General features: G+C 38.5%; 1 protein-coding gene across 2 annotated transcripts; it reads left to right on the forward strand.

Moving 5' to 3' along the window:
- The first annotated feature begins 2,495 nt into the window (after nt 1–2,495).
- On the forward strand, nt 2,496–17,094 carry slc39a13 (solute carrier family 39 member 13). 2 transcript variants are annotated; one of them, XM_039795217.1, is made up of 10 exons: nt 2,496–2,649; nt 5,355–5,720; nt 7,874–7,981; nt 8,529–8,671; nt 10,615–10,734; nt 11,608–11,697; nt 15,601–15,651; nt 15,736–15,868; nt 15,959–16,058; nt 16,325–17,094. In XM_039795217.1, exons 2-10 carry the CDS (start codon nt 5,393–5,395, stop codon nt 16,398–16,400), a joined length of 1,149 nt encoding a protein of 382 aa, XP_039651151.1. In that variant the 5' UTR covers nt 2,496–2,649; nt 5,355–5,392; the 3' UTR covers nt 16,401–17,094. The 2 variants fall into 2 exon arrangements, with proteins under 2 accessions (XP_039651151.1, XP_039651152.1); XM_039795218.1 differs by having other exon boundaries at nt 2,499–2,649; nt 5,301–5,720.
- The last annotated feature ends 969 nt before the right edge of the window (nt 17,095–18,063 follow it).

Below are 18,063 nucleotides of genomic sequence, written 5' to 3' on the forward strand. Positions count from 1 at the left end.
TGGCACTGACTCCATCCGCTTTGGCTGATGATGTTTTGAATGACAAAAAAAATGACAAAGTATTTTTAATAGAATACTTATTGTAAAAGAACCTTAGTAGAACATTAACATCTACAACATGTGTGTGGGTGCGTGCATGCATGCATGTGTGTGCGAACATTGGTGGTTCACATGCACAAGTGGCAACATGACAACATGAACTGTGTGTGTGTGTGTGTGTGTGTGTGTGTGTGTGTGTGTGTGTGCACGAACATTGGTGGTTCACATGCACAAGTGGCAACATGACAACATGAACTGACAACATGAAGTGTGTGTGTGTGTGTGTGTGTGTGTTTCTGTGTGTGCGTGCGTGCATGCATGTGTTCGAACACTGGTGGTTCACATGCACAAGTGGCAACATGACAACATGAACTGACAACATGAAGTATGTGTGTGTGAGTGGGTGTGTGTGTGTGTGTCTGTTTGTGTGTCTGTGTGGGTGTGTTTCTGTGTGTGTGTGTGCATGCATGTGTGTGCGAACATTTGTGGTTCACACGCACAAATGGCAAATTGCAGTCATGGTGCAGAGTCCCTTGCAAATGGAAGCTTTGCACCTGTGAATGGGTACACAAGCATAGGAAAGTTGTAGGAGTGTGTGTATGGAGATGTCTTTTATCTCCTGGATGAAAATTATACTCTTTCCCATTCATTTCCTATGGCGATCATTTTTTACCATAAACAAAAGAAGTGTGACTAAGTTGAATAAATCACTCAAAATTCAAAGAAAGTAGTCACAATGAATGTTATGTGTTCGAATGCCTTTTGTGAAGGATATCCTAAGGTCTTGAGGCAATCTGATGAAAAATGACATATTTATGGTACAGGGAATGTGTAAATCGGTAATTTTTGACAGTGTTAGAAGGTTAAAATGTTTTCTGTGAAAAGGCCAACTTAATTAGATATAATTGTATTCATCTGAAAGGAAATGTTTGTGCCCAAAATGCTCAGTATACATATTAAACTGTACTGTATATACATAAAAAGTAAAATTGAAAAAAAAACAGGGAAATAAAATCACAAAATTATTGTAATTATTGCAGCTGAAATGGTCAATATAATATAATATTTTGGGGGCCCAGGCAAACAGTGGCTTGCTTTACTTATAACACCTTCTCTAACTGGTAATGTTGGTTTTGGCAGTGGTAGAAGAAGTACTCAAACTTTTTTTTTTCTGAAGTTAAACTAACATATTCAAATGTTTACTTAAAATTAAAAGAAAGGCATTACCAGGACAATGTACTTAAATGTACTTAACATCTGCTCAAGGTAGCGCTTTCAACTATAATGCTGAATACTTTAATGAACAATAATGCATGTATTTCAATTTTTATATTTTGTGAGTAAAATCTGAATCTGCAATGCAGAAAAATGTAGTAGTTCAATGTTTTCCTCTGAAGTATAAATACACCATAAGTCAGTAGTGTATGGTTGCATATTAAGTGCTTTGGGTAGTTATTTCAGGGTACAATGGTTCTGGAGAATGTTGCAAGCAGCAATACAGGAGGCCAAGAAATTGGCCCATTTCCAACAGGCACTTTTGAACAAGCAGCAGTGTAGAACAAAGGGAGTAGCAAATTACAAATAATGGTGCAAGCCATACTGTCAATGTTGTCCTCAAGGACCTCATTTGAGTGCACTGCTGTCCGGTATGCAGGATACCTGTTGGGAATTATAAGAATAATAAGACTATAGTGAAATGTGAATCAGTGTCACTGTGTTACAAATGACAAGCATAGAAATATGGAGCGAGTTGTGAGTATAGTGCATCACTGACACATTTGAAAAAGACTGGGGTATATGAAGATGTTCCAATCCATATATTCAAATAAAACTCATGTGGGTGTTATAACTAAAAAAAAAATTGAGTTTATTCTTAAAGCAACACTATGTAACTTTTAGCTGCAGCTGTAGTTCTAATAAGACAATCTGTAGGGCTAAAAGTTACATATTGTTGCTTTAAAATTCTGACTTTATTCTTAAATTTCTGACTTTATTCTCAAAGTTCTGACTTTATTCTCAAAGTTCTGACGTTAATCTTCTGACTTTAAACTCAGAACTCAAATACATTTTTCACATGTGGCCCTAATCTTCTTCCGTACATGTCAATTTAAGTTTTGATGCTGATTTCCAGTTCAACTAGACTAGACTTACAACTTGCAGGTTGATTGATATTGGATCCTTTTTTGTGACTTTGTGTGTTATATGTGGCCATCGACTACTTTGCTGCCAGTTTATGTATAAGCACGGCAGATGTGTTTATTGATTAAGTCAATTTTTTACCCACCATAACAAAACTCCCCTTGTGGAGGCTACTTGTGGATGTGGAAAAAACAGTCCTTGGGGCAAAAAATGAAGTTACTTCCTGAAATCTTTGGTGGGGCGGGATCCATGTCCTGGCTCCCCTCCTGTTTATAGTGTTTTCCCTCCTCCAGGATCCTGATACGTGGCTGTTTGGAAGAGCCGTGGCGTGTGACCTCCTGTGCTGCAGCTAGCGGATCCCTGCCCTGCGCAGCTGGAGTCTGCTGTGAAACTCAGCGTTGCACTGCAAGCCTCATCAAGCCGTCCTGGATGGCAGGGACACACTGGTGCAAAGACTGCCGAAACCACAAGGTATTTTAAACATTAAATATCACATGCATGTCGTTATTTAATGTTCTCGAGGGCTTGTGGCCCGTAACGTTAGCACTAACTTACTCAAACTGATGCTAGTTTTAGCAGGTATCGTTGATTTGCAGTGATTGCTTGTGTCGGAGCTAATCTCTAGCAGGCTGTGAGCGTCAACATGGCTCTGGATGGATGTTTACCAGCTAACGTTAGCTTGCTAACTTTTATTCACAGAGTTAGCTAAATAGTTCAGTATGTCGTTGTCAAAAGCACGACTTTCAGTGTAACGTTAATGCAGCATTGACTGTCAGTTGAGGACTTTGGCGTTTTAATTTTCTGTATATTTATTATATTATGTGATAGTTGTGAATATCTCACTTCATCCAATCGACTCTGTCCTGCTAACTGCCATACAGGAAAAATGATGAGCAGCAGACTCTTTCAAACACTAATAAATCTCTTGCAACCTTTCTGGAAAATATGGCTAATCATTTGCATTAGCTAAGGTTAACGATACTTAAACCTTTTAACTGTAACGTTACCTCATAGGCATGGCCAGATATCTACAGGCTGCTGCCTGGGGGATATATAAAGGGAAGCAACCACTCACTGTAATCTGGGCTTTCTGGACTTTTCTTTACCTGCCACAACTTAACTTTTAACACCGTGTTGCCAACTCTTTTCCAATGAAAGTAGCTAGGACCAGCTCCAAAAGTCGCTAAAAGTAGCTAGATGACGTCATACGCTCATTTGCCTATTTGTGACGTCATTAAGCAATCATTTTTCAATCACTTTTTTTCCATTTTGTTTGTTCATGCAGAATTCAGACGAACAGTTGGAAGCATCCACACAGTGTCAATATATAAAGGAAAATCATTATCAAATAATCATCTTTGACTTGTCATAAAAACTGTAACCTAGATAAAAACTGACTTTCCCTTTTTATGTCTCAAAAAATGAGTAAAACCATATGAACAATTGTATGGTCAGGGTCATTATGAACAGGAAGGAATCCATTGGAAATTTCAGTTAACCTGGTTTTCATGACCTGGCACATACCATTTCCTATTGTTAGTCTATTGTTGAATATATAAAAGTTAAAACCATGCTTATGTTTTGAAAAAATGTGCTTTTGGTTTTATGTAGCCTGCAGCTAAATCTAATCAAATAACAATACTGATTAGCATTTATCTGGCTCACACCATCTCTATCTTCTAAAGAATCATCAGGTCATATCTGTCATTTAGCATACAGGAGGAGACTCATTGTCCCCTCAGGAAAGATAACTGTTGTCTCTGCTTTTTGAGGAGCCATCCCCTGTTGGGCCAGACTTGATTAAAACAAAGGAAATGCATATCTCTGTAAACTTGAATAGAATCGGCACTACCATGATTAACGACCTTTGTCTGTGACCTGGAGTAAACCTGAAATCAGAGGTGTGTCCTTAACCTGAGAGACTTTTCATTCAAGGAAAACACCCACAATTCCACAGGAATATAATTTGGAAACAGAGGTGATTTCGGGACTGCAAGCCTGTGACCTGACAATGGAAGAATGTCTTGCAGTCCACTGCTGGCAGTGTTTCATATTTTATGTTTGATTGTTTTTGTCATGTCGTTTTCATCGTGTTGTTCATTAAACCTTTGCTTAATCTTTCAATTGGACCAAGCCTCTCCTTCCTCCTCAGAAATCAAACGATCACGTCTTTTTAGTAATTTCTTAACACTAGCCAACTTAATCATGTAGCCAGTTTTACTAATCCATGACTGAAGAATGATGATGAATTTCGAGCCATCTAACCAAATAAAACTGTATCACATGTAATTAATAATACATACACTAATAACACATTAAGACTATCCGAAGATGGATCATAGTGAGAAAATACACGACATCTCTCATATCTATGGTGGTAGAAAACAGCGTATGCCATGCTCATAACTACCTGCTACTCATTCAAAGTATTTATAATATGCCATATGCCTGGTCATTGTTTCACGACATGGAGATTTATATAATGTAATGTGTGATCGCGTTCTACTATTAAACATGCCAAAAACAATACAAGTATTAGTTGTCCCTTTCTGTTATGGATTAGTCCGACTGGCTACGGTGCCTAGGCTAACAATAGCCAGCTACGGCTAGCTTAAATACTATCTACTTTGGGTATATTGGCAATATATTTTTAATTACTTTACTGTCTTTTAGATTTGAATTATGTATTTACTCCTTAGACAGTAAGGAGTACAAAACATTATATTTAAGCTGCACTTGCTGTTAAGAAACGGTATGTGACGGTGGGACGCGAGCGGCGCCAGGGATACATTATCGGCATACCATCAGTCACTTTCGATCTTGGCGTCACTCCCAACAACAATTTCTATCTAGTTTGATCAAGCAAAAATGCAAGCAAGCTGGTTCCAGCTTTTCAATTTCATGGAAATGTTGCTTTGCTTTGTCTTGCGTGATATAAAATGCAGTGCATTTGGGGTTTAGCAGTCAGACTAGATAAGCTATTTGAAGACCACCTTGGGCTTGAAAATATTGTGACAGGATTTTCTGCTGATGTTTAACTTACTACAGACCAGATTAATCGATAATGAAAATAATTGTGAGTTGCATCCTTAATTAAATGCTTATTTAAAATGTTCATACAGGTTTGAGAAGGCGCAGGAGAGGCCTGTTTTTCTGAAAGTGTGCTCCACTTGCAGCATTACTGGGTGCAAGGGCTTTTTGGACCGTGGGACGGATGAAAGGTGGAAGCTGTAGGAAGCCCAGCTGGGCTTTAGCTGCTCTGTTGATCCCAGTTACCCTGCTGATGCTGACCTCCAGAGGGGCATCAAGCAGCCACAAGATGACACAATCAGCTATGGCTCATGCAACAGCCACTGCTGCAGGACCCAGCCCCAGCTTGACAGATTACCTCCCAGACCTCCAGGCAGTAGAAAACTTCTTATACAGCGAACATGCTCATGTTTGGCTCTTGTCCCTGGTGGGCTCTGTTGCTGTTGGCCTCAGTGGGATTTTCCCCCTTCTTGTGATTCCCATCGAAGCTGGAGCAGCCCTTAAAACAGAAGGTAACCAACATGTAACCTACACATGCCTGTGAATTACTCACAGCGCAATATTTTGCTTGCAATAATGATAACACAGCATTGACAATTCTGTAATATACAGTATTTTGCAAGACATTCCTCAGTGATACTTATGATAATGATATATTTGTAACTGAAGAGAAAATATCCCCTCTAAATCGTCATATAATTTTTTGAAAAAGCAGGAGGCAGTTATGTGCTGTATCTGTGTACTGCATGACGAGCTAGTCATTGTAGTAATAATAATAGCCTTAGTATTTATAATGCATACATGTCAACATGGACAACAATGGCGCAATAAATGACTGCAGTGTTGAAAGCAGAAGAGTTCAGAGTTCAAATTTCTGCAGTAAAAGAAGAAAATATTTCTGTCTCATTAACTCGTTAACTATATACCTAAAATTCCAGCTCTGTAGTGGCTCCCTAATACTGTCAATCTCAGCTCTCCTCATCCGCTAACACATTCCATGTGGTGGATGTTGAGATATTACCAGCTAGATGAAAACCTTCACCTGCTGGTCGCACTAGATGAGAATTCAGACAACCACAAAGTTTGTTGGCTTCTTCCTTTGAGGACCATGAATGTCTGTACAACATTTCATAGGAGTTACAAACAATGAATAGTTGTTATTTTTGTCTGGAAATGAAGTGTTGTACAGACCGACATTACCATCCAGACACTGTAGCAGACCGTAACGCACGCTGTTTATGCCCAATACAAATACTATATCTCCTCTTTTAACCACTCCATGTCGATAGCCGTTTCATTTGGTTGATTTTTGTTCCTTAACTTATGCTTGAACACACGTGTGTTTGAATACACCCATTTCAAAAAGAAACCTGAGCGTAAACGCTTCCAATAGTCTCGCTTTGCCAGATCCTCCTCCAAAGCGCGCTGGAGGAGGGTCTGGCTACTCCACACAGCATTCGGGGATGGGAGGAAAACATGCTCTGGTTTATTGGCATTTTTTTAAACCAATCACAATCGTCTTGGCTAAGCACTGGAGAAAAGCCGCGGTGCCGCTGCAAAATAGGCTCGGAAGGAACTTGTTTTGGTGGAACATTTGTACGTTTTTAAAAGTTGTTTTAGTCGTGCAACAGAAAACTCAGATTGGACAGATCGTCTAGCTAGCTGTCTGGATTTACCCTGCAGAGATCTGAGAAAAGGTTAACCATAGTCCTCAAAAATCCACCAGAGTTTAAAATGCCAACACAAAGGAAGCCCAAGGCAACGGATACCTGGCCTAAATGAGTGAAATCCGGCGGCTTTTCCGGCGGCAACTGAGCAATCCCGGAAGTGGAACATCAAGGTTATAGACTAACTCTTCAATAACCAGGCCTAAGTTACTGTAGGTCAGTCAGAGGCCTGCAGCCTCTTGAGTGGCTCCACCCACATGAACGTGGCATTCCAGATTTATTTTAGGCCGTGGGGTTTTCAAGTGCAGTCCTGAATGGAGGTTAGTCATTACTGAGGAAAGTCCTACAGCAGTGCGGAGCACATGAGTAATCACTGTATCACTATATTAGTAGCCTGAGCCAGAGACACTCAGATTTTGGTGTGTGTGTGTGCGTTTGTCATGTTTTACTTGTTAAAATTGATGAATTATTCAGAAAAGGTGCCATTTAAAATGAAATATGTCACTCCCTGGCCTACTGTAAAGTCAGTGACAAAAAAGGGAATCACACATGAAATAAATTCTAAACAAATTTAAATTTTTGTAAACTTAAGGTAAAATAATTATGCTAGCTTGTGGATGAGTGTAGTGTATAATGAATGCAAACAAAACGCATATCTTAACCAAACTAGTTGGTGGGGACGAGAAAAGAGATGTTAGCAATTAGGCCGCTTAAATAGGCTGAGGCCCAATTTACTCCAGTGTATGAAGTTTCCGGATGTCCTTCCCCTCTCTCTATTGGCTCCTGAGCCAGGACGTCATAATCGCATGAAATCAATATACAGTTCTGTATTAATCTCTCTCTCTCTCTCTCTCTCTCTCTCTCTCTCTCTCTCTCTCTCTCTCTCTCTCTTTCTTTTTTTTTCTCTTTCTCTCTCTTTCTTTCTCTTTTCTTTTCCTCTCTTCTTCCTCTCTTTTTTTTTTTTTTTTTTTTTCCTCCCTCTGTGTGTGTTTTCTCAGCTGGTGGCCAGAAGCTGAAACAGCTCTTGAGCTTTGCTATTGGTGGTCTCCTTGGTGATGTATTCCTGCACCTCCTTCCTGAGGCGTGGGCGTTTTCTGGCTCTTCAGGTGGGTCTCCTCTCCAACAATACCATCACCACCCTCTTAAGAATAAGATATTTCTAGTAGAAATTGGCTAGTATGAAACTATATTTGTTAGAATAATTACATTATCAAAGGATAGACAGAGACCACTGAAGTTATATCAAAGGTCTGTTTACTTGCAAGTAGGGTCTGTTTACAGCACTCACAGCATAAGTACAGAAAGTGACTGATGAATAAGCTTTCTACAACAGCTTTTATAATAATACAACATAGAATGTGATAAAACTTTATAGTCATGATAAAGAGTCGATGTCGACAGTTATCTCAGTCAAGGAGCGCCTGTTCTTTTCTCACTATGCTCCAGGCAAGGACAGACAGTAAGGCATTAATCATGCATTACATTGCTTTCAAACATAAATATTTATTTTGCAATGGGATTGCATTAATGTATGTGTATTTAATCCAACTCTTGGTTTTAGTTACTATAAACAGTGTTTGTTGCACTCACCTATGTTGAAGCTCGGTTGTCACTTTTGCTGTCTTATGTACAATCTCTCTGCTTCCGTCCTAGCTGGTAAACACAACCACTACATGACCCAGGGCTTGTGGGTAATGGTTGGCCTGTTGGTCTTTCTCCTCCTGGAGAAGATGTTCCCAGACCAAGACGGCCACGAGGACCCCATTTCAGATTCAGACCTGAATTCTAACTCTGCTGTAAGTGTTGCAGCTGAAATGTTTTTAGAAGAATATGCTCATTGCTGTCCAAAGGAGTCTCGCTGCACACAGACGTGTTAATACAAGCCTTCACCTTTTTTTTATTTTTTGCTTGGTCTGCATATTTGTCAGTGTTATCAGGGATTTGGTGACTGTAACATTTGATAACCTACTGTACACCCGACCTAAAGTATCAGTGATCTCCTCTAATAGGGAAAAGTTTAAAGGAATACTTTAACATTTTATGTCTGTGACTCTGGGATGTTACTGTGCCCGGCTAAGAAATAATCCAGCACATAACCCCCATAAAACCCCAAGGAGTTGTTTTTACACAATGTTTTTGCACAGACTAAACAAATTAGAGATAAACATTTTAATTAGTGAGATTTGGAGGCGCTAGGAGGCAGATTTTGTTACCCTTTGGGAGATCCAGGCTAGTGGTTTCCCCCTGTTTCTAATCTTTGCTAAGCTAAGCTAACCAGGCAGACATAGAGTGGTTTTGAACTTCTTATCTAACTCTCAGGAAGAAAGCAAATACGTTTTTTTCCCCAAAATGTCAAACTGTTCCTTTAACATCTTAGTATGAATAAAAGATTTTTCATTTATCAATAAGCAAACTAAACCACATGAGATATTATGTCTGCTCTGTACTACAGCTGTTCAGATTTATTTATGAAAGAACAGTGTTGACTAGTGTCAAAATGAGATGCTTTTCCTAATGAGCATCAAAGTTGAAGTTCATTTTTTAGTAATGATATTATAAATAATGTAACATGAAATTTGCCCCCGCAAGATTGACGAACAGAATTTTTTAACACATGGTTTCTTTGTAGACAATGAGTGGCTGGTTGCAGTATGTTTGTAAAGGCCGTCTCATTCTCCCTCTTGTCTTTGTATTGCCAGTGAGGGAGAAGATTGGAATCCATGGCTCAGCTCCTCCAATAGTGTCTATTTATAGTGCTGGGGTGAAGCAGCTACTTTAGCCATTTCAGTGTCCACAGGAGAGCACTCAGCTTATAGACAGACACAACAATAGATCGTGACAGTGTGGAAAAGAAAGAAAGAAATCTTACCAAAATGTGCAAAGACTGTAACAAGCTGAACTTCTTTTTACTTGAATTGGGTCAGTGTGTTGGATGAATGCATCAAATGTGTAAAAAGCAACAATGCTTGATGTAAAATGCAAAGAAGAGATTCCGTCACTTTATATTATTTCTAGGACATTTTAAATTGGGTGTATTGCAGCAACAATTTAGCTCTTACCTGTTTTACCACAGGAGAAGATTGATAAGTCATCAAGCTTTATTATTTCCTTATGCTTCAATCATAGACATGGAGCAAACATGTCCTTGCTGCAACCAGAAGACAGCAGGCTAAACACCTCTCCCTTCATTTTAATATCAGTCTAAATGGCAACCTAAGTGGTTTCAGATTAAGGGAACAAGGAAGTTGGGCTGTTCTCGGAAAACGGAGGCTATAGCCTGAAATAAATCAGTCTCTGCTTTTGTCTTCAAAATATAAACCAGTGCAGTGTTGGAATTTAAAGGTCATCGGTTATGTCTGAAGAATGATGCAAAAGTGACTTATTACAAGAAAATAATCAGGACTTTTTTAACCAGCTGTTCTACTGGCAGGAGGTGAAAGCCTTGACACAGTGGGAGCAACAATAAAATGCATGTTTATTGCACTGTTGAACCGAGGCTACCATAAACTCAGTTTTTTTTTGTAAGACTGGTGTTAGTGGCTAAGGTGTTTGTTTATTTTAGGGGAGACAAGCCCTTTCAAGTTAAAAGCATACATTTCTGATAGTGGACACTAATAGAATTGGGAACATAAAGATTATTTATAAGAAAAACTTTGAAAAAAAGAGGTTGGTGTTATGGTGCACGTGGGGGACAAAATGTTAATTTTTGCCTTATTTTTCTTCCTTTTTTTCTCCACAGTCGCAGTCTAATTCAGCTTTCAGTGGAAAGGCAGTGGCAACACTCAAAAATGTACACCATGCTGAGTCATGGAAATCCTCCAAGCAGCAGAGTCGGCAGGAAAGATCAGAGAAAATCAAGGTAATTTTGACAACCAAAACATTTCCTACCACTATAGGTAAACGCTTGATAGGGAAGAGTTATGTAAGAGATGCATTTTTTGCTTCTTCAATCCTCTAAATTTGATTCTTGTCGTTTAGCAACGTAGTTGGTTCAATGAAACCAAATCCTTTGCACTGCCTTGCACATTATATATGTGCACTTTTTCTTTATTTATTTATATATATATATATATATATATATATATATATATATATATATATATATATATATATATATATATTCAAGATAAATTCAAGATAAAATATATATATATATATATATATATATATTATCTTATCTTATCTTGAATTTTTAGCCTTTCTTTCTATTTTTCTAATCCTTATTTTTGGAATGGTTATGACTTTTTTCGGGTTGAATGGTGGTCATCTCACTTCCCCCTAGCGCCAGTGAGTGGATAAACCACCCTTGCAACTTTCGGCAAGCGAGCCGCCGGCCTCAGCGTCAGGAAGTATCGCGTGATATCAGGTCTCGCGATGTAACAAATTGCTTCACGGTACTGCACACATACGCCCATTCAGGAACCGGCTAACAAGGTAGTGATGGAGTTTTTCACACTATCGTCATGGCTGAGCCGGCTAAAAAGAAGCAGAAAGCTAGGAAAGCATTGTCGGAGGAACAGAGAACGAGGAAACTGCAGACTGGCCGAGCGAGGAGTCAGACACAAGTAAACATAGGAGCTGCCAAATATATATTCCGAAAAATAGCGCCCCTTTTAAAAGAGAATGTTGTGACTGATAAATTAATAAACATTCCTGTTGACCATACTTCTTGTAGTTTTGATCAGTCGAGGACAATGTGAGTAACAGTGGCATTATGTTTGGTGTGTCACAGATAAGTGGATACCTAAACCTCCTGGCCAACTGCATTGACAACTTCACCCATGGACTGGCAGTAGCAGGAAGTTTCCTGGTTAGCAAAAAGGTAAGAGGCTGTGATAATCCCAACAAGGAAATAAATACTCTTGGAATATCTATATTTCTCACACACAAAAAAAAACTGATTTTCATCAATGAATGAGAGCACCTACATTCTTTCACCCTGTTCTACATTTAAAGTAATATGTAGTGTGTAGATTAGGAAGTTGCTTTGCTTTGTGGTGCTCCTTTTCTCTGTCTTCATTTTTCTCTTGGATAAAGACAGTCTAGAGAATTTCTTTTTTATTATAACACAAAATTCCAGAACAAATTAAAGTTTTGACACACTCTGCAGCTTATCTAATTCATGTTTAGTTATTTAATGTAGTCAGTTGTTGAATCAGAAGTTCAGACAGTACATTTCACAGTGAAATGTCTTTTAACTGCTACCTAGCAGTGAGGGAATTGAGTTTTTTTTTTTTTTTAATAAAAGAGAGTGCAGTTATGGATATCGGGCTCCAGCTATCAAGAGTGTGTAAGCAGAGTTTTGTGATGATAATGTTTACATTCCCAACAACTGACTCGTGTGTGAGAATGTGATTACATTCACATTGAGTCCTCAGCATGCATATTTATTATACCTGAGCTCTTGGTCTTCATTAAGGATGATTGCAGGGGAAATGGCTCCCTGGGGGTTGCAGACCAAATTAGCACACAATCATGAACTGACAATCATTGCTGATAAATATAGTGCATACACTGACACTAGCCTATCTATCATGTCAACATTTTAGGATTATTAAGATATTTATATAAATATGAAACTTCAAGTAACAGTTATCGTCCTCATTGACTGACTGATAATTATTATTTCTTCCTGACCAACAGCCAAGAAAACACAATGTACTCAATTTATAATGATGGAGAATTGTGATTGTGTAGTGAGGGGCTTGTCGATGTGTTACCCTTTTAGATGCTAATAATTAGTTTCTGGAAACGCAAATCCTGACCCCCACAGGAACTGAATAAGAGACTGGTTTTAAATGTCCATTCCATGTAAATATAAGGCTACATCTTCTATATTTCTTGTTGTTGCACTTCAAAGGTCGAGTGTTATGCAGGAGAGCTGCAAAATGGCCAAGGATGAGCGCAGTAATACTGTACCTAATGAAAGCAAAGGACACAAATGTATCTGGGGAATTTGGACACAAAACGCCTTCCGTGTGAGGGCAGTGTTTGCAGACTCGCTGGCAGAGCAGCAGACCTGTTGTATCAGCAGTCCAACAGTCTTAAGAGGACCACTCAGACATTCATTACGGGATACCACAAACGTTTTCACTTTAAAACTTATTCTTATTGCATCATCCCACAGGCTTGATCAAAAAGGTGCAGTAACATGTATTTGCGTTGCTTCACTAGGTTACTGTATATTTGTAGCTGTGGGAAGGAGAGAGTCCAGCTGGAGAGACATAAGGCTAGCAGCGTGAACTATGGATCAATGTGCCAGAGAGGAAGTTAACTCGATTTCTCAAACCTACACATACAAGACATCTCACCGGTGTTTTGTGTTATTTCTCATGCACATTTATCACAATGTGACTTTGCCACATTGAAATCCTGTGTGAAGATGATATGCATAAATGCAGTGTTAAATTAATATGATGACGTTCGGATATCACATTTTTTAATACTGAATGTGCCGATGAACATTGAAAAATTTGATGTTTTATTAGTAAATGGCACTTAAGGATATCAGGATATAAAATTTGTGAATTGCCCCTCGACAATCAACAAAGTCTTATCTTAAAGTGAGCTGGGCATTGCTAGTACCATATTAGCTTCATGTGGCTTAAACTGCAAACCACATTACATCATTCACTTACATTCACTTTTTTTGGGCCCCACCTTACTGATTTTATTTTATGATTTTGAGCTTCTTACATCTCACTGCTTCCTGGACAAAGGTTGTTATTATAATGGCATAAGGCTTCATTGTGCCTTTTTGTTTTGAACTGAATTTTATTAACAGATTTTTAAATGCTAATATTGCAGTCCTTCCAGAAAAACCCAGAGTTTTTTTGTGATTGTTGCGGGCAAAAATCCTTGATTATGCGGCACGTTTTCTTAAAAAATGCGATGGAATATGCGGGATATTTATGCAATTTTATGTGATGAAATTGCGGGAACTTGCAAAAATTGCGGGGACTTGCAAAAACTGAGGTTTGATGGAAAAAGAGAAGAAAAAGTGATTCCCCCAACACCCTGCTTTTTTTTTAACTTAATTTCCAAAAATAGTTTACAGATATTCAGTCATTGCAATAAGTAAACAAATAAGATACAAAAATAAAATAAATAATATAATATTAAAGTAAAAATAAAAGTAATAGTCTAAACGGAGGGAAATAAAAGATACAAAAGAGACAGACTTTCAAAAATCGTTAATAATATAGACAGCAGGAGCATTTAAACAAAGAAATTTGAGTAGACATCAGATATTAAGATAGCTTTCTTATTGGATACCAACTTAAGAGACTCAAAGTACATGTCAAATTCAACCTCCAACACCTGCTTTTCGATGATGTTCATGTCGCGTAATTACATCACTTTATAACGTTCCCATGGCAACAGGGGAAAATGGCTGCTCTTGTGTGAAGTAAACGCAACATTTTTTCAACTTTCTGCTAAGATATTTGTGATTTTTTTGCAACGAAAATGCGGGGATTATGAAATCATGCAAGCGCCGCATATTTTGCGCGGAAATCGACAATTTATGCGGCGAATGTGAGGCGTATTTCAAAAAATTTGGCCCCCGCATGAATATGCGGACTTTGGCTGATTATGCATTGAATTATGCGATCGCATAATCACGTTTTTCTGGAGTGACTGATATTGACATACTAATACTTACAGTACACATTTCTCATTATTATAATAAGGTCTTTGGCTTCAATCTCTTAAAATACTTTTGAAATTTTAACATTTAAGAACATTTTTTAGACAAAACTTAAAAATCTCCAATTAGGGCTGCAACTAACAGTTATTTTTTATTGTTAATTAATCTGTTGAAAAATGTCGATCAGTGTTTTCCAAAGCCCAAGATGACGTCCCCAAATGTCTTGTTTTGTCCACAGCTCAAAGATGTTCAGTTCACTCTCATAGATGAGTAAAGAAACAAAAAATCATTACATTTAAGAAGCTAGAATCAGAATTTTGACTTTTTTCATTAAAAAAATGATGATGAAATTGATTAGTCAGTTTTAAAGTAGTTGGCAATTAATTTAATAGTTGAAAACTAATTGCAGCTCTATCTTCAATAGCCTTTCACCTACATGGATTTGTGTATGGTTATGCTCTTTACACAATCGACAGGTCTCATCATGCTCTTCATGTAGGATTCAAAAAACTTTTAAGGACTTAAAGAACTATAAAGCTGTGACCGCTTAAAGCAGCTCAAAGTTTATACTTTGTCTTTTACATTTTACCTCTTTGCACTATGCACTGCAGGCTGAACACATAGAGCTTAGCACTCAACTCAGGTGCTCTAAAGCAGGGGGCTTCAAGGATATTTAGACCAAGGACCCCTTAGCTGAACGAGAGACAGAGCAGGGACCCCCTACATAATATTGTATAAAACTGAGCTGCATATTAAACTGGGTGGATGGATTGATATTTACACATTATTTATACATCATGTTTTAATGTAAAACATACATGTGGAAGGCACAGGGTTACATTAATGTATGTTTTCACACATTTAAAGTTTTGAAAAAATTTATAAATGTTAAAATATTACCAAACAATAATTTTGCAGCCCCCCTGGAGTAACTCTGAGGACCCCCTACGGGTTGTGGGCCCCCTGTTGAAGACCCCTGCTCTAAAGGATGAATTTGTCATACATCTTCCCTTTTGATACTACAGAGCACATTTATTTAAGTAAGACAAAGCAGTGTTAATGTAACTTTTCTTGCAGGTTGGGTTCCTCACCACCTTTGCCATCCTGCTCCATGAAATCCCCCACGAGGTGAGATTATGAGTCCTTACAATGCTTGCGAACACGCTGAATGTTTAGTCTTTCCTCCACTGTGTGAAATGTCATTGTTTGCAGGTGGGAGACTTTGCCATTCTGCTGAGGGCCGGATTTGACCGGTGGAGTGCTGCCCGCTTGCAGCTGTCCACGGCGCTGGTTGGTGTCTTAGGAGCTTGCTTTGCTCTGTGCGCTCAGTCACCAGAAGGCACAGGTACTGTAAGAGCCTTAGTATACATACCGTACAAGCAAACCCTTTTTACAGTTGCCAGAATGACGCATAAGTCTTTCCTACCGTTTCTAGAAAATGCCACTGCCTGGATATTGCCTTTCACCGCTGGAGGCTTCCTCTACATATCATTGGTGAATGTGGTGCCTGACCTGCTAGAGGAGTCCAGTTTAAGGTATGCATCCTTGTGAGGATTACAAACACAACCGGGCCCCCTTATTAAAACATGCCTCCATAGCACTATAGTAGGCAAAATTCCACAGGGTACCTTTTAACCTGTTCTGTATTGTTGGAGTTGAGACAATGGTGACAATGTAAGAAGGCAGTTTACAATCAAAACTTTGTATGTCTTGTTCTCTGGTGTGGAAATAGACAGATGCCATATTTCTTTAATGTCCTTAAATCTGTCTAAATCTGTACCCTTTGTTTTTCTTTTACCAGGCAGTCCCTACTGCAGATCATGCTCATTTTCTGTGGCGTGGCTGTCATGGCTGTGCTCTCTGCAATTGTTGAGTGAACATGGAAAAAACCCCTCTCGCCTTAACCAAAAAGTAAAACTCAGCATTCTCCACCAACCCCTTATATCTGGTACCTCTCATTCCTAGGAAACCTTTCATTACATTAATCTAAAGCAAATAACTGACAGAAGAACGGCACTTTATGGCTTTATAGTATGACTGAAAGGAAGACCTTCTTGATCTGCTGATGGGGCATTTGTGTGGACAAAATGTGCCAGGCTTAAACCTCAAGGGAATTAAGAGGGTTTGTATGGATCTCTGTTACCAAATTGTCTTATATTGTTTATCAGACAATCATTGTTTTGCACACACATTTACACAGGTACACCTGATGTACCAACTCCACAGAATAGGTATTTTTAGACCTGTACAAGGACCTTTTTTCTTTAAAATGTATTCAACCATAAATTGGTTAAAACATTGTATGTATTGTTACTGTTTCTGATGTAGCTGCTGCATATTTATTGAAAATTTGACAAGCAACATATAGTTTTATCAGACGTGCGCCACCACTTCATAATTTTGTGTTATTGAGAAATAAGTGCCAAGAAGTCAGGATGGTCTGTTACACTAGTGACAGGTCTACACCAAAGTAAATTTTTTTTTTCTGTTGTGTATCTTCTCTGCATCTTCTTTGCTTAAATGAATAATTGTGATAAAGCTGAAATTAATTAAAGACAAAGATTGCTACTATTTGTTAATATTCAGTTTTGACTTCTACTTAAAATATTTTGAGACTAGGGACGAATAATATAAACTTTTAAAAATCGTAACCATGCAGGATTATTGATAGCATTATGTTGATAAACCTTTTGGTGACATTTTCCATCCCTGAAGAAATAAACTAACATGTCTGACATCTATATAGAAGGATGTGCTGTTTATCAACTTCATGTCAAAAAGACCACACATACTATCTCAGTGAGATTAGGATATCCTGATATTGATTGCTAGACCTGTGTGAAGGTGCTGAGGCAGCGCATCGCTGCACAAAAACCTGTACACCGTGAGCATATGTTTTCACTGCAAATATATGCCTAAAATGTCATATGGCAGTGGAGGGAGGGGGGTATTGATTGTGTGTTCACACTTGTCCAATTTCAACACAGTCTGTTTGGCAAGCTTCTGTTACCATAACGACTCCACCGCGGGTTGCCTTCCTTAGTCATCAGCCTGTGCTGAGCAGCCTATTGTCTGTGGGAGCCGTCTTCGGTCACAGCACAGAAGGACAACAAACAACCACTATGTACACTGTAGTGCAAACACGAGTGACAAATCATTTATTCATAGTGTGTTCCCAAAACTGCATAGTTTAGTCGTGTTACATTTCTGGAGTCTGAATTAAAAGGTCCGATCCTGTGGTTGACAAATCTAACCGTTTGCTCAGCTGTTTTGTGGCTCTGCTCACAAAATCCTAAACTAATCTATCAACTTTTTGATTTAATGCCTGTGCTGAAGTCAACATGTCCTACACTAAAACTGTGATCGTCTCCCGCATGACCCAAACTTTGAGTTTTGCACACATGAGAACAATCAGTTAGATCATGTTCCTGTGCTATCAGGAATCGTCTCAGATAAGCTCTGTAACAGATGGTCTGTCATTTACAGTGGCTGAGTTTCGTTTAAGTGTGAGTCCTTTTTATAAATAAGGATCTAAAGGTG

This window comes from Perca fluviatilis, chromosome 3 (assembly GCF_010015445.1).
Source record: "Perca fluviatilis chromosome 3, GENO_Pfluv_1.0, whole genome shotgun sequence".
Classification (NCBI taxonomy): domain Eukaryota; kingdom Metazoa; phylum Chordata; class Actinopteri; order Perciformes; family Percidae; genus Perca; species Perca fluviatilis.